At 42.9% G+C, this 13,259-nt stretch overlaps 1 protein-coding gene across 1 annotated transcript in view; it reads left to right on the forward strand.

Moving 5' to 3' along the window:
• The window catches only part of myo10l1 (myosin X, like 1), a 53,454-nt gene that overhangs the window by 3,303 nt on the left and 36,892 nt on the right, over positions 1-13,259 (forward strand). Inside the window, exon 2 of the mRNA XM_030082083.1 lies at positions 12,650-12,748. Within this exon, the coding sequence (XP_029937943.1) occupies positions 12,650-12,748 (99 nt within the window). The remainder of the gene's footprint in view (positions 1-12,649; positions 12,749-13,259) is intronic.

The raw sequence follows: 13,259 nt of genomic DNA on the forward strand, positions 1-13,259 counted from the left end.
TCAAGGTCCTTTGACAATGTCACTTCAAATTGGGTCCATGGCTTAATGAAAGTTAACTTGGGGGTCCACATGGAAAAGTTTGAAAACCTCAGCGTCAGATCATCACTTCTGGCAATAGTTTCAAAGCAAAAGTGAGAAACTGTGGAGGCCATTCAAACAGCGGCAAGTAGTATACATCTTTGTAAAAGTTTGTAAACCTGAAATAAGTTTCCTGAGCCCCATAGTTTTGCACAGCTGTACTTTTATACCTACAAATTTTGGTAATCCCTCAGATTATGTCATTGATAACAAGTTTGATGAGGTAACTAGTAAGCGACTCAACTGTGTGTTCAGATTAGAGCAGTGTAGTGTGATGTGTGTCCCACTGACCGGCGCACTGTGCATGAAGATACATTGTGCACTGTTGTGTATGCGTGGCTATCAGCAGGTGACTTCTGTGTGTGTGAGTGAGAGCGGCATGGCAATTGTTGCCAAAGGGAGAAGTGCAGTGTGTGTGTGTGTGTGTGTGTGTGCGTGTGTGTGTGATGATAGGTCTAGCCTGGGATTGCAGGTGTACAGCCGCTGTGAAACGATAACCAGGAGAGAGACAGGTGTGAATATGAAAAGAGCAGCGGTGACACAGCCTCTCATGCCCGCTGTCAGTGTGGCAGCATCATATCTGTTTGTTTGTGGCCTTCTCTCACTCTGTCCACCCCACTGTCCCGCTGCTCAACAATCCTCCCCTGTCTCCTCATCCTGTCTCTCTCTCCTTCTCTGTCTCTCTCTCCCTCTCTGTCTCTGCTGTGTAATTGAACAAGCTTTTGTGGTGCTGTAAATCTTTATTTACCACTCTGCTATCTGCTGAGTGTCCCCAGGCAGTTTAGTTATATAGGGCTGATCTTTGAAAGGCTTTTCACACTAAGGCTGATTTCTTGTGAAAAAAAAAAAAAAAAAAAACTTGCACTGCAATAAAATATTAATAATCTGTATTCATTCTGTATGACTTAAGCTGTGGAACATTCATGCATACGAATGAACAAATATTAAAGCAGCTCTACTGTTTGAATTGTGAAGCATATGAGGTGTCGTTTAGTCACGGCGCTATTTTGCGGTTTAATCCACATTGGCATGAAAAGCTTCAAGTTCAATTTGATAGTGTGCCTGTTCATGGGAGGTACAGTTCAGATTCTGCTGGGTTTCGTATGTGGTGCATACTGCAGGAAGCTGGCTCAGTGGAGTGGAGGAAACAGTCACAGGAGATGTGTGACCTATATTCAGCAGCTCCAAACACATTTGTTCTGCTCAGAAGCTGCATCAGCTTTGCTCCCCTCTCTCTCTCTCTCTTTCTCTCTCTCTCTGTGTCTCTCTCCTCTCTCCCCAACCCCCTGATGCTCTCTCTCTCTCCCTCTTGCTCCCTCCGGCCAGTCTCCTGGTGCCTCTCCATCTCGCTCTCTGCGCTGCTCTCTGCCAGTCTCTCTCCCTCTCTTGGCATGTCTCCAGCTCTGTCTCTGTCTCTCCCTCCTGTCTCACTCTCTCTCTCTGTGTGTGTAGGTGTGGGACGGCAGCTCTGCCTCAGTAGCATCTCCTTCGGGCTATTTCACATCACAGCAGCTGTAAATAAAACAACATCTCCCAGCATCCTCCTCTCTGGAGTATGCTGTCTTGCTGTTTGCTCTCCAGGTCACATTGTCATGATATCCCAGACAAACTTCGCCAAGCTGGAATATATTTTTTCCACCGCACGTCTTCTATTGCAGCCTTTTTCCACCATGTGTTCTGGACAGCATATCCCATAATTCTCCTCTCATGAACACCATCTCCCAGCATCCATGGAAGCTGAGCACGGAGAGGCTGTTTCCATGGCGCCCTGTTTCTGCGGTGTTGCTGTGGAGTCTTGTTGCCAGGGTGTTTGCAGGGGGTGGGGGGGTGTGACTGTAGTTTAATCCAAGATGAGAGAGAATGTGATAATTAGCACACTGCTCAAAACCGGCCTCTCAAAGAGGATTTGCGCTTTACCCCCAACACATGCGCGCTCGTAGAAAATAACCTTAACAGCTGCTTCTATCTGCTGCCTTTATCCCTGTTTGTCCGGGTCTAATTTAGCAGTCGTTATTCTCCTTAACAGCAAGTGCACTCCGATCTGGTTTACTTTGAATTAATCATTCATATGTTTGTTCTATAATTCACATTGAGCAGAAAAGTTATCTGTGTAAAGCCTCAAATGTTCCAGGATGATGGTGCAACAGCCAAACAGAGGAAACGAAAGCACATATGCTCATGCTAGGAGAAAGACTATGTAGCTGTGTGAGAGCTGTGACCTGATGGCTTCTCAGTGTGTGTGGGCGTGTTTGAGGTTTGTAATGAAGGCTCTCAGAAAGATAGTAAGAGGACATTTTGTTGTTTGGAAAGGCATTGAAAAGGGGACATCTCGAGAGTTAATGATTATGGTTGCACATGCAGTGATGAGGCGTCACCGAAAATCCTTCCAGAAACACTTTAATTATGTTTAAAAAAATAAGAGCCATTGGTGGTTTACCTTGCATTTCTGCCTCTTATTTTGTCGTTTGGTGTTATTTTTCTTATTCCATGGGATAACTGGCGAAACATGATGAAAAAACAGGAAAGACAGGACAGAGAGAGGGGATGACAAATGATTGATCCTGCTTTGTATTTTGCGTCCACTTTTTAAACCAGCAGTGCCCAGACTCTGTTTTGTGAAATGAACAACAGAACTGACTGAAAAACTCTCCCACCCACTATTGCTATCACTCTCTCCCATTACACATAAAAGCCACCGATGAATGCAAGTTCAGGCACGCTGAACTTGTCAAAAGGCATTCTGGGAAATGTTGAAAATCACTAACTTCAGTAGAGATAATTGGGACAGGTTGGAGTGAAGTGGTGACACCAAAAAAATAAGTTACAAGACAGATGTTTTTCTTTTTAGGTTAACGTTAGGTTTGAACGAATAAATATAAGTCAGGGCCCCACGTCATACTTTCAATTCCTTGCATAGAATAGAATTTTTCCTAAAACTGTACATAACATTTCCGAAATGGGAATGAAACCTTTCATGTGTAGCTGTGTGTAGTCATGTGTTTGTGCCAATAGATGTTTTGTACCTACAGCTTTGAATTTCAGCTGCAACCCCCCTTTCACTGACAGATGTGACTCATATAGATAGGTGACACACACACACACACACACACACACACACACACACACACGCACGTACGTACGTTGTACTTCTCTTGCCAAGCACCATAATCTGCTGAAAGCCTCCCCTTACTGATTGTATTATCACCTTTAATGGAATATTACTGACACAGTTTGGGTCCACCTTCCTGCTACAGGCTGAGAAAAAGCTGGCGGGGTTGGACCAAACACACACACACACACACACACACATAAAATCAGTTACCTCTCATACACCCATACAGCCCTGCTCCTCAACCTCAACACATTCTCATTCCCAGGTTGTCAAATATCGACCTTTATCACGCCCTTCTGCGTCTGATCGGGACAGTGTCAGGATGCGACGTACCAGGCTCACTTTTCAATATCTTGTGTCAACCACCCTAACCGCCTCACCAACTCCACTTTCTCACTCTTTATCAGTGGCGAGCGGTGACGTTTTTGTGTAGTCATGCTGTGGTCCCAATTTCATGTGAACGCCAGCGAGGGCGTAAATTTTTAGGCATTTATTTATTAATAAAAACGCATAATATGTTTTTTAACTATACTATATCAACTCGACAACTCGATTTTGATAGATAAGCGTGTGCATTTTGCCCCAATGTTACCAACAACAATGTGCTGCAATTTACAGTGTAAATGAAAGTGGAAATTATTAGAACGGACGGATGATGCAGTAATAACAGAGTCAAGCAAATGACACATGAACATGCTCGCACTGTGACCAACAAAATGTTGGAATTTACCATGAGATCGGAGCTATTGGGACGTGCCACGGGGTGATGCAAACACACAGCAATATCACCAGCTAGCCTACATGGTCAATGAAATGACACACAAACATGCCCAGCTGCCCATCAGGTTACGCACCAAAGTGATAAACGTCAGAGAACACCTCTTTTTCAGAACACCTGCAATAGCCTAAATCGATGAAACATACCAGGTTACTCAACTGAAGTTGTATTTTCACCCATTTTGATTGGCACGATGCAGATGAAAGAACAAACTAATGTTAACGTTCCTGTACTAGCTAGCCACCTAACAACGTTAACGGTAGCTAGCTGTCAAGTGAATGAATTGCAGTTGCCTCTGAACATTTCAAGAGAGCTTGCTACCAAAATGATAGAAATAAGGTATATTATAAAAGGACACACTAGGAGACCAACATTTTAAAGATTTTAATTGAAGGGCTTGGGCATGCGCTGCATTTATAGCTTATTATGACCGCTCGCCCCTGCTCTTTATGCTATGTCACTATCCGCTGCATTTCATACTAACACCAAAGGGCCCCTGTGGCTTCTAGTGCCTTATGTGATGGTATCAGATGCTGAAGGGTGCCTTTGGTGCCGGTATCAGACCCAGATGTCCTGGTAATGAGAACAGGCTGACCTCCAACATCTGAGGCTTTGGACTTCACCCCATCTACTAACCTGTAATGCACACTAACTCCCCTTCATCCAGGTCTGACAAGAAGGACCATATTGGGAGGAAGACCTTCTCACCCTCACCTGATTAACCCCCTCATCACCTCACTCACATAAACCTCACCCACATCCACTGTCGTCACAAAGGAGCAGCAGTTTAGTGAGAGAAACTGCTGTGCGAGTGGAGGATTGAAGGTGAAGTAAAAAAACAGATGGCGAAGTAGCTGCTGGGATTGGTGGCATGCGTTTGTCTAAAATGTGAATTCATCGATTATGATTAATAAATTAACTCCTGGTCTTTCTGAGGTATGAAAGACTGTGTGGAAGACAGAGAAGGAAAGTGAGTGTGTGTGAGAGAAATAAGGCCTGAAACAAGACCACTGGAAACACAGCTTGACTCAGTGTGTCATATACTGAATATGCTATGTTATAGATAGCTGGTTGTGTTTTGTGTGTTTTGGACGTGTTGGCCGGTGCTGGTGCAGGTGCTGCAGTTTTTTGTCTCTTGTTTTGGCCTTACATCCATTCAGCCACCAAAAATGGGTATTTTTTGGAGCATTTCTGCTTTATTAGACAGTCACAGTCGAAAACACCTTCCAACACGGGTTAATTTTAATACTCCAGTCTAGTGTTGTGGACTAGATGGGGAAACAGAATTTTGAAAATTCCTACATCTGCTTGGCATGCGATGACATTCAGGCGTTAGCTGCCATCCAAAATGACCTGTACTCGTTAAACTTTACACTTTATCGTTCAACTTTATTGTCTGTCCAGACAAGGAAATCCGGCGGCTTTGGTCCATTATGGTTCTTGATTTTGACATCCTACTGGGAATTGCACACATCAAGTTTGAAGTTAGTGCCACTAACTCAGATATGACAACATAGAAACATCATACAGGTCATGGGTCAAGGGCATACACTTGGCCAGTAGAGCAGATGTTGTGTGTCAAATTCACCCAGCTTAGTGTGGACATAATAAAGAGACAGACAGCCACACACATGTAGACGAACACACACTCAAAGTCATTCCCAGCCTCTCTCATTTACCGCTGACCTTTAGTCTCTAGAGATCCGTCGGCCTTTCTCTCTTTGCTGAAGGTTTTCCTCCATTAGCTGGTGTCTGGTCAGCTGTTTCTTTCATAATTTATTCATTGGTGTCCAAGTGCGCATCGTTTCCTCAAACTGTGTGAACGCCAGCCAGGTCATGCAGCAGCCAAGAAAAAAAAAAAAAAGTATCAGATTTCAGAAAAAAGGCAAACTAACAGAATTAACAAATATTAAGTAAGAAAAATGATAAAACAGCCGTATGTTGGGCTATAAATCCAAGGTGATAAAGTACATGCATTGTTTGTGTTCATAACTGATAGGTCATTAAAGGTTCTTTAACATTTGTACTTAACCATGAGATATGTACTACTTTATTGTGAACAACTGAAGGTCTATTTTCATTCTATTAAAATAAGCATTTGTTTTTCAAAGGTCTATTTTTTATATTTATTTAAGAAAAAAGTCTGGAAGAGCTCATTCATAAAAATATTCAAATCATGTTGGTGGTAAAGCGCAAATCATGAGAAATACGGCTGATTCTGTGAAATGGACACCTGATATCAGCAAATATCATATTGCTGTCCAAAAAAACTGACTGCATTTTGTATTGTGATGCAAACCTGTGATGCAAACCCTTATTCCTCAGTCCTCCTCTATTTTAATCCTTTGAATCCCTTTCTCTTTTATTATACTGTACATTAGCTTCCACCATCACTTCTCCTCTCCTCTCCTGTCCTGTCAGAGGATGACAGTCAGGTTGTCAGACGTACCACTCTTCCAGCCAACTACTCCTTTTTTCTCTCTCTTTTCTTCTTCTTAGCTTACTCTTACTGTCTTCTCTTCTCCTCTCCAGTTCATTTCAGTTTGTAGTAACACCCGCCCTCAGTATTGGCTTGTATTCCTCCTTTCTTTTTGTCACTTCCCAACTGGGACTCGTATTCTGTGTCTATGAACTTCATGTTAGATAGACTTAGTCGCTGCAGTGGATCATGACCTCATGACTCAGAGAGGGACTGGGTCTGTGTGACTGTGTGCATCTGTATGTATGTGTGTGTGTGTGTGTGTGTGTGTGTGTGTGTGCGTTTGCTCATGTGAGCGTTATAGAGTGACTGTTGTGTGTGCCTTTTGAAGTTCATGGGGTGTGTATGTGTGTGTATGTGTGTGTGTGTGTGTGTGTGTGTGTGTGTGTGTGTGTGCGCACACTCTGATCATATGTTTGGGCCTGGGATTTGTCAGTGCTTGGTGGAGCGTGAACGTCTCCCATAAGAAGGGGTCCTTCATCAGAGGGCTGTCTCCAGGGTGATGCCTCAATTAAATGGCACAGGCGTCCATGTGATCGCCTGAGTGGAAGCAAGGCCTTTATCAGCCATGCCCTCCACACACACACACACACACACACACACACAACACCCACATGCACGCACACACACACATAAACACATAGACACACACATTTAGTGGCACCTTGGCAAAATGCACACTGTTAGATTATCTGAATTTCCTTTTTGGTCTATTATTCTACAAGAAATTGCCCTTCCTTGTATTATTCTATAACAAAAATCCTGCCACTTGTCAAGGAAACACATCCCACAGTATCAAGGCCTTTACGCATACATGAGGACAACAGTATGAGGCAACAGAATAGAGTATGACCAAGGTTATGTTCTTTAAACCACCTTTTAATCCTCATTATTCGCCTGCTGCTGGCAATATTGCCCATGGCCGTGTTCTCCACCTTTTATACCACAGGGTAGGAATTTTTTCTTTGCCTTCAAGGTCTATGACAATATCTTTCATGTGGCTGGCAAATGTAGAGCTAATACATTAGACCTACATTTACTCTTGTAACTGAGTATCTTTTGTGCTACATCACATTTTAATGTAACTGAGTATGATTTTGATTGTAGCCCCAGTGCGCAAGATTTGGAAATCAAGCGAGTGCCAGCCAAAATTTCAAAGTCCACCCATTTCCCAGCTGGTATTAACACAATAGTGCCTCATGCATGAAAGAACAAAGTAAACCAATGACTGCAAAACAAAATAGTCAAAAAATTCACAAGTCAAGCAGAAAGAAATTTCTCACCGCTCTCAGTTTTCTCCAGCAGAGATAAGCTACATCACTAATTTCGAAAGTTTTTTTTCTTCGTTTTGCTCTAAAATATCTGTTATTAGCCTGCTTTTTAATGTGTGCTGTTGTGTGCAATGCAAGAATGGGGAATTTATTTGCCGCTTGTTTGTCATCGCGATCGGCTGCTTAACTGAAGCTACACCTTGCACAGGGATCCTTGCACAAGTTTGGTTGACAAGCAGGAGGCGTGCCCCCTCACTGAAAGCCTCTCTAATTGGTCCGAAGATCGAGGTGCGCAGAACTAATTTTGAATGGGCACAGCTCTGCAGCACTGCTTTGGCGGCCAATGGAACTGACTCACAGTAAACAGTGGATAACAGCGCCCACATTAAAATGCTCTGGGGCAAAATTCAGACAAAATAATCTTACACACTGTGCCTCTAAATATTATAGTTTATTACATTTGAAACCACATCCATCACAGAGCACAATGTTTGCAGTCTCTCTGTAAACACTGCATCAGAGACCGACCAGTCTCTGCATCAACCCTGCATAAGTAGGGAACATAATTAGATTTTAGTGCCATTTAATTTTATTTCTACATGAGTAAAAAAATAGAAAAATAGCAGTACTAGTTTGGGACCTATTCGAGTAGGATGTTATGGTACTTTTTCCACCCCTGGAAGTTGGGTCAGAGAGGGGAGGTCAGGGGTCATGGCTGACGATTAGGCGATGATTGAGTTTTATTGAGGTTCAATGGAGCTTGAGACAAAGATGATGGACGGAGATGGATGCACAGGCATGACTTGATGATTTCATAGGGCAGAGGAGGAGAGAAGGGAGGGGAGAGCAAGAGGGAGGGAGATAAGTGCTGAAAGAGTTGAAAGAAGATTGGCTGGGTGAAGTGGGGAAGGAACCAGCAGGGGCGAATGTCAATCACGCTGTCGATGCTGGAGCCTATGTTTTTCCAGATAGGAAGCGCCGGGGTTTGTTGTCATGCACGGCCATTCCCGTCTGTCTGGGCCAGTAATAGACGGTTGAAGGGGGAGGGGAGGAGGAGACAAAGACGTGGAAGAGGAGGAGGGGGAGGAGAAAGAGGGCGTCGATGGGTGTAGGTTGTAATGCCGGCAGGTCATTTATAACCCTCTATCTCCCCCTCCCCATATTTGTCCTGGAGGTAGTACATTGCTCAGACACAGTGCATCGATCTGGGACTAGAGACCAATTTACTGAGTGAGGGGGAGAGAGCAAGAGAGTGAAAGAGAGACAGAGAGAATGAAATTAGTGTCTATTTTGGGTAGAGCATAAGGACAGGTTGTGCAGAGGGGTAAGCGTCTGGGACTGCGTTTGGGTCTGTGCCCTATGAGCCCTTCAGGCCTGGCATTAATGATCTGGTAGTTAGGTATAAGTGGGGTCAGAGGTCGTATTGTCAGCTAAAACAGGATGCAGTGAAGTGCTGATGAACTGGGGGCACACCGGTTGGTAGCGGGGGGCAAAGCGATAGGCTTTCGAGCCTAAAGGCAGGAAGGTCATCAGGTCAACTCAAGGTATTATCATTATAATAGCTCTGTGTGTTGGAATCTGCCAGGGAGATGAGGTGAAGTGATGAACGGGACAGGATGACTGACTGCTAAGTGGAGAAAGAGAGAGAGAGAAAGAGGATATAGAGGACAGATGAGGCAGCTATATATAGAGAATTGCTGAGGAGGGAACAACAGAGAAAGAGTGTGAAAGAGAAGGAGAAAGAGACAAAAAGAGGGGGGAAAGCTCCTGAATTTTTCAGCCATGTGATGCTAAATGTACCCGGCTTGCTCCCATGAAGATCTGAATGAAGTCAATCAGCAGTAAATGTAACATACTGTACATGCTTTATGGATGAGCCAGTGAGTGCTGGATGGGTTTTGAGTCCTACTTTGTGGAGACATGTTATGCTTGTATCCCTGTGAGCAATTTCAGTTTTAGACATTTCAGGCGTTTTTTTTTTTTGTGAACAGACTGAGACGATTTTGGCTGGCTCTTCAAGGGGTGTGTTTAGGTTTAGGACTATTCTTAGAGTTAGGGCTGCTTAAGGTAAAAGTTCAGCTTAGTTTAGGGTTACAACTTGAGTTTTGTAGGATAATTACCATCAGGATTATGGTTATGTTATTGCATGGGTTCAGGTCAGGCGTGTGCTGTAGTGGTAACGGTTAAGGTTAAAACAAGGGGTTATATGGAGTTGCTGTGTGTATGCATCTGTGTGTTTGTGTCTGGGTGTGTGTGTGCTTTTAATTTCTTCCGTGATGACTGTATCAAAGGTTGAACTACAGGCTGTAGACTTGATCAAGGTTGTCGCTGTTAAATTCTCTGTAAAGAAGCAATTCTGTCCCTCGAAGCCCTAATTCAGTTTCCCAGATATGTGTGTGTATATATAGATGTACCGTATGTATGTGTGTGTATGTGAATGTTTTCTGCCTGGTTAACAACATAGCCTAGAGCAGGACTGTTTTTTTTTTTTTTTGGTTTATCAGCAGTGTTTTTATGTGTGTGAGTTTGACAGAGTGAAAGAAAAAAAAAAACAAGACTAAAAGAGAAACAGAAGCAGATCAGAATCATGAAAGATAGAGAGAGAAAGAGTGAGAGAGGTAGTCGTGGGGAGTTGCCTTCGGGGTAGAGGACCATCTGTTGCTAAAATAACTCTTTTCCACCCTTCTTCTGTTCCTCACCTCTTTCAGATGCACACATCTGGTGTCCCGTGCAGCCTCCTCAACCCTCTCTCCTCAACTTCTACTTAAAGAAACTACGTTCGCACAATTAGATCATCCTCACATCACCAACGTGTGAATGCATAATGTATCACCAATACCCAATCACTCAAATGAAACTAATCAGCAAACAAAGATGTGTATACTTGTATTAATGGAGTCTATGCCAGAAGGGTCCTTGAAAAGAGATGATCCCTTTTCAAGGACCCTTGTGTGATCCCAGTATCTTCGCATTCACAATTTTGATTATATTACAACTGAAAGCTTCACTCTTATTTATTTCTCTACCAAATTATACCTAGTAACAAATATTGTCTTGTACAGAAAAAAAATCTCAGAAAAAAAATCTCATCAACTGGGCATCTGTTTCGGGATCCTTGACATGAAAAGATGTGGAAACCCTTCTCTTTGTCTGTAGAAGCAAACTATAATCTTAATTTTGCTCTTTTTTTAATCAGTGGTCTTTAACTCACCCTTTTTGGCCACCAGCTATCTTTCTCTTTTCTTGTCACCTCAATCTGGATTTTAAATCATCAATTTTAAATGATCAGTTACATCTCTGGTAACTGGTTGATTTTATTCTGTGTTTAGTCATTTATATAATTAGTCCAGGACCTATTAATTAAATCTAGTTGAGCAGAACTAAAATTGAATTGAGCTGAATTTACACTCTTCTAAAAAATGAGGCACCTGCACACTTTGAGGTGTACATGTTTAAAGTGTGGATATGTGGTCTTTTTTTTTTCTCTTTACAGTATAATTACTCATTCAGTAGCTTTAATGACTGCCTCTTCTTCTCCTCTTCTCTCCTCCTCTTCTCTCCCCTTTTCCTTTTCTGCCCCCTCTGTGCCTCCTTCCTTTGCTATGCTGTGCCCCCTAATTTAGGGGTTGGAGGTCAGAGGTCAGTGAGTGTGAAAGAGAGCTTTGTCAAGGATGAGGATAAGACTGCAGAACACACTTCCTCTGACCTTTACACACACACTCACACACTTACACACACACACACACACACACTTGCTCTCTCACTTACAGCAGTGTTGCTTTGCCTTAGTGGGATGTCCAGATGTTACAGTCCGTGTCTCCTTCAAGCCACATCTGCGGCATCTGTCTGTGCAAGCACGCAGACCCAGGAAACAGACAGACTTGAGGATTTGCAGTTGACTAATTGCAGATAAAACGTGTTGCTCTTGTGCTGTAGCTGCAGTGTGGGGCAGTGAACATGACAGCCTTTGCTTGGCCATGTTCAGTGCAAAATACTGGATAGTGGCTTGGCAGCTGCATCACATGTCTACTAGGAAAACAACGTCTGGCACCGTCATGGAGGTTCAGTGGAGATTGTGTGTAAAAGGTAGCGAGAGATAAAAAGCCTGTTGTTATAAGGTGGGAAAAACAAGGGTAAAATCTAATGTGAACACTGAAAACAGGTAACTAACAGAAACTATTTTTAAGGTGAAACAGTTGACTACTTTTTCGGTCTATGTTGATTGATCTAAAAACATACGTGGTTTAAAATGAAACATTTGTGTTTTTAAAAGCATAATACAAGAACAATACTAAATAGATCCTTTTTATCATTGATATGGTCTGCCATATTATTATGATGTCAAATCCTGACCTGAGGGTTGAGAAAATTTACCCTCCTTTGTGACCAGGATCTCTGCTTTAAAAGGTCTTTCTATTTAATTTACCCTGATAGGAATTTGGAAAATCTGAGTTTCTGTTAACCTAAACCAACAGTTAGGTTTTGGCATCATAAAGTAGCTTACTCTGCAAAGCAACAGCTGTTAACATGCGGCTACTCACCACTGCATGAGCTTCTATTGGATGCATTTGCTAGTGTGTGAATTGTATTTTATGTTTTACCAACACAGTGATGCTCATCTAACCAGATGTTGGAAGTAGCAAGTTAACATTAGACATAATCAATTATATATCAGTGGCACAGAAATGAACCATGTCTATTCACTTCTACTGAGACAGACCAGCCATTCAAAGCCACTTTTTTTGCCCAAAAGCTCAGGACCTCCATGGTTGCCAGAGGTTGTGTTATGTCACCTGAAAGCTCTCTGTTGTGCTGGTTACACTGTATAACTCCTGTCTTTGTGTGTGTGTGTGTGTGTGTGTGTGTGTGTGTGTGTGTGTGTGTGTGTGTGTGTGTGTGTGTGTGTGTGTGTGTGTGTGTGTGTGTTGCAGGGGGCCCGTGTGTGGGTCAGGGAGAAGGAGCAGCTGGTCCCGTCCACCGTCAACTCCTGTGGAGATGGAACCCTTGTTGTCACGACTGACTATGGAGAGGTAAGACACACACATACACACACACACATGCACACACACACTGCTGCCCTTTTACAAACAATGGCGTGCCCTACACGAGTCAAAGAAAGACCCACATTTATATTCTGCCTGAAATGTCCTCGTAACACTGTTTCTGTGTGTGTGTGTGTGTGTGTGTGTGTGTGTGTGTGTGTGTGTGTTTGTGTGTGTGCGTGTTTGTGCACATGACTGCTGATGTGTGTACATTATCAAGCAGAGTCAAGGCTTATCCAGCACTGAATTTTGGGTATTGTCACATTTTCCGTTGGAAGATCATACGTGGCTGTCAGACTAAAAACAAATCTCATCTTCTTCATCCTCCAAGAGTTGACATGTTGGAGATACAAGTTTTTACCTGACAGCAGTGATGTCTTATTACACAGTACTGAGCAGCACAAGTAGAATTTAATAGCAGCACACGATAGAAATATGAAATGTGATTCAGTGCCATAAATGAAATAGAGCTGGAGTATAATACTAAAGCATTCATACA

This window comes from Myripristis murdjan, chromosome 22 (genome assembly GCF_902150065.1).
Source record: "Myripristis murdjan chromosome 22, fMyrMur1.1, whole genome shotgun sequence".
NCBI lineage: Eukaryota > Metazoa > Chordata > Actinopteri > Holocentriformes > Holocentridae > Myripristis > Myripristis murdjan.